Here is a 6,000-nt window from a genome sequence, read left to right as displayed (position 1 = left end):
TTAACCCAGCTTCCTCGGGGACACCAGGTCACTCTTCCTGGACACCTGTCATCAGTCGCCATGCCTAACAAACCCTTCCCTGGAAGCAGTTAGAACATACCTTGGGAGTCAGATCCATCTTGGGAGTCCAGACTCATACTACCTTTTTGTCCTTGAAAGTCACCAAATGAAAGTAATTGTGCCCGATGATTGAGCAGATATTCATATTGTCACACTTGTTCCTTTTGTATTAACTTTTATTTACCTGTTAATGAAATCATCAAAATACAATGAGTAGGCACCTACTATTTACATCTGTCCTAGTGCTTTTGAGTGTTAATCTAAACTCATCAACAAACATTCTAGCCAGACAAGTAGGTGGTTAGTCAGTCCATTAAGAAACTTAATTACTAGATTCTAGTAGCTTTAAAGTCTCATTTAACATTTAACAAATCAAAGAGCAGGTCAGAGGCTGGACATCAATGGCAGATGACGCCAAAGTCATAGGGTTTTGCCTTTGTGTACAGTGCATAGGCTCCAAAGCATGACCCACACGTCTTGATAGTCAGGAATTTTTGGAAAAAGAAAATCACACTCTTTTGTCCACTTTTAAAAAGTGAAAAGCAGAGCCTTCATTACCCTAGTAGAGCTTGACCTAATACAATACAATGAACCAAACAGGAAGAAAGGCATCTTCTACAAACCCTATTCAAAAGTCATTGGCCAGCTCTTTAAAAAGTTTATTAATAATTTAAATATTTAAATAACTTGTAGGTTATCCATTAGCTCTCTTCTATTAGGCTCTACACGGCCTCTCTTGGGGTGAGGTTAGAAGTTCCAGTTTGACATGCTGTTCCTCCCAGCAAGGCCCCATTTCTTCAAGTGAGTACAGGATTGTTGATAGCTCCGTTTACAAAGTGGAAGTGATGACAACTCCCATTGATGTGGACAGTTCTCTAAACAACGCGCGGTGACTTCAGCTTATGTGGCTCGTTGCCTGACCTCTTCTTTTAAGGTATCTCTTTCTAATTTTGATCATCCATTTTATACTCAGTTTGGCAAACTCTGCTGCTTTAAATAATGCCAAGAAGGCGCCACAGAGAAGAGCAATTGTGTTCCAAGGATTGGCAGTGATTATCTGTGAAGCAAACAGAAACAAACAGGATTACTGGTTTGCTTCAGTCTTGATTCTTTTTTTTTTTTTTTTTTTTTTTGAGATAGAGTTTCGCTCTTGTCGCCCAGGCTGGTGTGCAGTGGTGCGATCTTGGCTCACTTCAAGCTCTGCTTCCCGGGTTCAAGCAATTCTCCTGCCTCAGCCTCCCGAGTAGCTGGGATTACAGGCACCCGCCACCACGGCCCGGCTAATTTTTTGTATGTTTAGTAGTGTTATTATCAAGATCCCTTCCCAAATTATTGGGACTATAAGAAAAATACCTGGGTTCTGAAACTGTCATAACTCTATATACTTCATTCAGACTATACTTTTAATGTCCATAGCTCAGTTTGAGGAGAAAAATACTGACTCCTCCCTATAATAAAGTGATTCTGAAAGAAAGCTGTTTTTCAAAAAAGCTCTGCACAAATAAGATAGGCAATATTTAATTTTGTGGCCTAATCCAACCATAAGTGACCTTGCTTTGAGACGAATTTCCCTAAAACTATACCCAATCCATAAGAAGGTGAGCTCCTCTTGTTCCCATCTCATAGTTACCATAGTTTCAAGTGTTTCCTCATTTCTAGTCCAGTGGCTGTCTTTCCTCCCAAACTCAGAGAAGGATTCCTGCCTCCAGTCCTCTGCTCTTTTCCCCATCTGCGATGCTTTCCTCCTGTCTAGGTTTACTCACCCTTCAAAGTCTCAGAGCTTTCCCTGACCACTAAGCTAAAACCCTTTCTGGACTTCAGCAGAGCTATTTATCCTATGAATGCCTTTCACAGTTACTTGTGGCCTGGAATCAATAATTTAAAACAATAGGATTGTTCTCTCACTAACTCTTTAAGGCAGAGTTGTAACTCTTTAAGGCAGAGTTCTTATCTTGGATTTCTGACTTCCACAACCTGGTAAGAATAAAATACTTTTTTTTTTTTAGATGGAGTCTCACTCTGTCGCCAGGCTGGAGTGCAGTGGCGCGACCTCAGCTCACTGCAACCTCCGCCTCCCCGGTTCAATCTATTCTCCTGCCTCAGCCTCCCAAGTAGCTGGGACTACAGGCACATGCCACCACGGCCAGCTAATTTTTTGTATTTTTAGTAGAGATGGGGTTTCACCATGTTGGCCAGGATGGTCTCGATCTTATGACCTCATGATCCGCCTGCCTCAGCCTCCCAAATAAAATACTTTTAAGCTCAATTTAGCAGGGTGACCTTAGTATGCATTTCATTGTTCACATATGAAAATGGTGATACCACCCCACTAGACTGTTGTGAAGCTGAGTAAAGCATGCCTCGGGTACTGGGCTCCACTTGGCCCATAATAGGTACCTCATACTGAATATAGTAGGTTAAAAAATGTTTTATCACACATTACACAACGAGCTGCAAGCCCTTCTCCCCAATCTTGATTCAATAAGCCTCTGCACATCCCTCTTCATACAAAGCCTTGCCAGTCTATAATTAATAGTGGTAGTGGGTGATAGCAGAGCAAGCACATCCATATCACAGAATCCCCACCTGGGGTTGGAAGCTTACACATTTGGGTCTCAGCTATGAAACTGTTTCCTGTAAGCCGTGATCACATCAGGATATATTATGATGACCTGAATGCCAATCAATACTACATTTAGGCCTGGCTCTGGTGGATGGTGTGTCTTAAATGTTCCTTTAGCAAAGCTGTCCAATTATTCCTCCCCTTCCAAGATCATGAGTCAGAATTTGACATTAGAGGAGGTGGAGCCAGATGGCTAAAGAGAACCCTCCAGCGATAGTCCTCTGCAGCAACACCAAACTGAGCTATCCATGTAAGAAAGTATCTACACAAGAGCCAAAAAATCAGGTGACAGATCACAGTATCTGGTTGAGTATACTAACAGGAAAAGACACACTGAAGAAGAGTGGAAAGGAGGGTCTCACGTTGCCTACACACCCCTCCCCCAACCTTAGGCAGTGCAGCAGAGAGAATCTGTGAGCTTGGCAGAGGGAAGTGAGTCTGGGACTTTTTTGCATTGGAACTTCACAAGGGAAAACAGCACCAGGCAGAACTCTGAGGCCTTGATTCCAGGCTAGAGCCCGTGAAAAGAGTATTAGGCCCACCCCAGATCAGAGGGGCATCTGCCACCCCAATGGGAGGAAACCAAGTCTGGGCCCACTTTACAAGAGACTAAAGTGGCCTTAGGCCCCAAATAATTTCAGTGGCAGCCAGGCCATAGCAACCACAGCCCTGGTACTACACTGGTCTGGGAGTCTGTGGGTTTGGGGTGTGATCCAGCATGACACCAGCTGCCTCAACTCCAGGCAGTGCAGCATGGTGGAACACTCCTGCTTGGGCAAAGGAGAGGGAAGAGTATAAGGGACTTTGCCTTGGAACCTAGTACCAGCCCTGCCACAGCACCAGAAAGAATCCCGAATCCCCTAATTATAGGCTATTGCTCCCAAATGGCACTTCTGAACCCACACTGGCCAAAAGGCAATCTGCCACCCTAGCAGGATGGACCCAAACCCCAGCCAGCTTCACCACTGGCTGACTAAAGTGGCCTTAGGCAAACCCCAGTATTGCATTGGTTTAGGAGGGACCCAGGGTGGTGCCAGCTGTGACAGCCATGGAAGTACCTGCCTTACCCCTCCCCAACTCCAGGCAACTCAGAGCACAGAGACTCCTTCCCCTTGAGGGAAAGATAAGGGACGTTGCCTGGGAACCCCCAGGGCATTCTCTCTGATCCTCCCCAAGTACATTAGGGCTGGATATCTAGAAGTCTACAAGATAGTCACGGTGTAACTTAGCTTAGACTGCCCTCTAGTGCTGAAACAGCTGCAGTGACTGACTACACGCTTAGGGAACTCATCATCAGTCACCTTTCAATTTGTAGAAAATCTCCTGAAGATAGATGGGTATAAACAAGGGCAGACTGTGAAGACTGAAATAAACACCTAAGTCTTCAATGCCCATAGACAGACGTCCACAAGCACCAGAAAAGTTCAGAGAAATACAACCTCATCAAACAGACTAAATAAGGTGCCAGTGACCAATCTGGGAAAGACAGAGATGTGTGACCACTCAGGGAATTCAAAATAGATGTTCTGAGGGAACTTCAATGAAACAAAAAGACTCAATTCAGAAATCTATCAAAGAAATTCAACAGAGATTAAAATGATTTTTAAAAATTCAAATAGAAATCCTAGAGCTGAAGAGTACAATTAACAGACTGAAAAATGCATCAGAGTGCCTCAAACACAGAATTCATCAAGCAGAAGAATTAGCTTAAAGCCAAATTATATGAAAATACACAAATAAAAAAAGAAAATAATGAAGAACACTCACAAGGTCTAGAAAATAGCCTCAAAAGGGTAAATCAAGAGTCAATGGCCTTGGCTGGGTGTGGTGGCTCATGCCTGTAATCCCAGCACTTTGGGAGGCTGAGGTGGGTAGATCACGAGGTCAGGAGATCGAAACCATCCTGGCTAACATGGTGAAACCCCATCTCTACTAACAATACAAAAAATTAGCTGGGCGTGGTGGCGGGCGCCTGTAGTCCCAGCTACTTGGGAGGCTGAGGCAGGAGAATGGCGTGAACCCAGGAGGCAGAGCTTGCAGTGAGCTGAGATCACACCACTTCACTCCAACCTGGGTGACAGAGCGAGACTCCAAAAAAAAAGAGTCAATGGCCTTAAAAGGGGGGTAGAGAAAGAGATAGAGGTAGAAAGTTTATTCAAAGAACTACTAGTAGAGAACTTTCCAAACCTAGAGAAAGATATGAATATCCAGGTACATGAAGGTCTAGAGAAGGATATGAATATCCAGGTACAAGAAGGTTAAAGAACACTTAAGTAGATTCAACCCAAGTAAGAATACTACACTAAAATATATAATAAACTCTCAAAGGTCAAAGCAAGGAGAGGATTCTAAAAGCAGTAAAAAAAAAACAGCAGACAAGATAAAGGAGCTCTGATACATCTGGCAGCAGACTTCTTAGTGGAAACCTTACACGTCACGAGGAAGTGGGACGACATATTCAAAGTGCTTAAGGGGTAAGAAAAAAAAAGAACTGCCAACCGAGAATACTGTACCCAGCAAAGCTACTGATGCCTTCAAACATGAAGTAGAAATACTTTCCCAGAAAAAATCTGAGGAAATTCATCACCACTAGAACTCTCTTATGAGAAAATCTAAAGGAAGTTCTTTAACTCGGTAACATGCAACAAGAAATCAACTGAACGTATAAAACTCACTAGTAAAAGTAAGCATACAGACAAATTCAGAATCCTGTAATACTGTAACTGTGGTGTGTAAACCATTCATATCTTTAGTACGAAGACTAAAAGATAAATCAAAAATAAGAACTACAACAATTTGTTAAGAGACAGGCAATACAGGCCGGGCACGGTGGCTCATGCCTGTAATCCCAGCACTTTGGGAGGCCGAGGCAGGCGGATCACAAGGTCATGAGATCGAGACCATCCTGGCTAACACGGTGAAACCCCGTCTCTACTAAAAATACAAAAAATTAGCTGGGCGTGGTGGCAGGCGCCTGTAGTCCCAGCTACTCGGGAGGCTGAGGCAGGAGAATGGCGTGAACCCGGGAGCTCGCAGTGAGCTGAGATTGGGCCACTGCACTCCAGCCTGGGTGACAGGGTGAGACTCCATCTCAAAAAAAAAAAAAAGAGACAGGCAAAACAAAAATATAAATAGATATAATAAAAAGTCAAAATGTGAGGAGTACGGAGTTGAAGTGTAGTTTTAAAAGTTTTTTGTTTCTTTGTGATCAAAGTTAAGTTGTCCTCAATTTAAAATAACTTGTTTTAACTGCAAGATGTTTTTTTATAAGCCTTATGGTAACCATAAAGCAAAAACCTACAATGGATATAATAAAA

The 6,000-nt window shown here is 43.2% G+C and overlaps 1 protein-coding gene across 4 annotated transcripts in view; it reads right to left on the bottom strand.

The window, feature by feature from the left end:
* Window positions 1-218: 218 nt before the first annotated feature.
* Window positions 219-6,000, bottom strand: part of PACC1 (proton activated chloride channel 1) — a 51,355-nt gene continuing 45,573 nt past the window's right edge. For all 4 annotated transcript variants that reach the window (XM_054546571.2, XM_024242515.2, NM_001131541.1 and 1 more), the window contains 1 exon segment: window positions 219-1,117. In XM_054546571.2, coding sequence (XP_054402546.1) covers window positions 956-1,117 — 162 coding nt within the window. In that variant the 3' untranslated portion in view covers window positions 219-955.

Source organism: Pongo abelii, chromosome 1 (assembly GCF_028885655.2).
Source record: "Pongo abelii isolate AG06213 chromosome 1, NHGRI_mPonAbe1-v2.0_pri, whole genome shotgun sequence".
NCBI classification, from domain to species: Eukaryota; Metazoa; Chordata; class Mammalia; order Primates; family Hominidae; genus Pongo; species Pongo abelii.
Note: the sequence above shows the minus strand (reverse complement) of the source record. Positions and strands in the feature narration are given on the sequence as shown.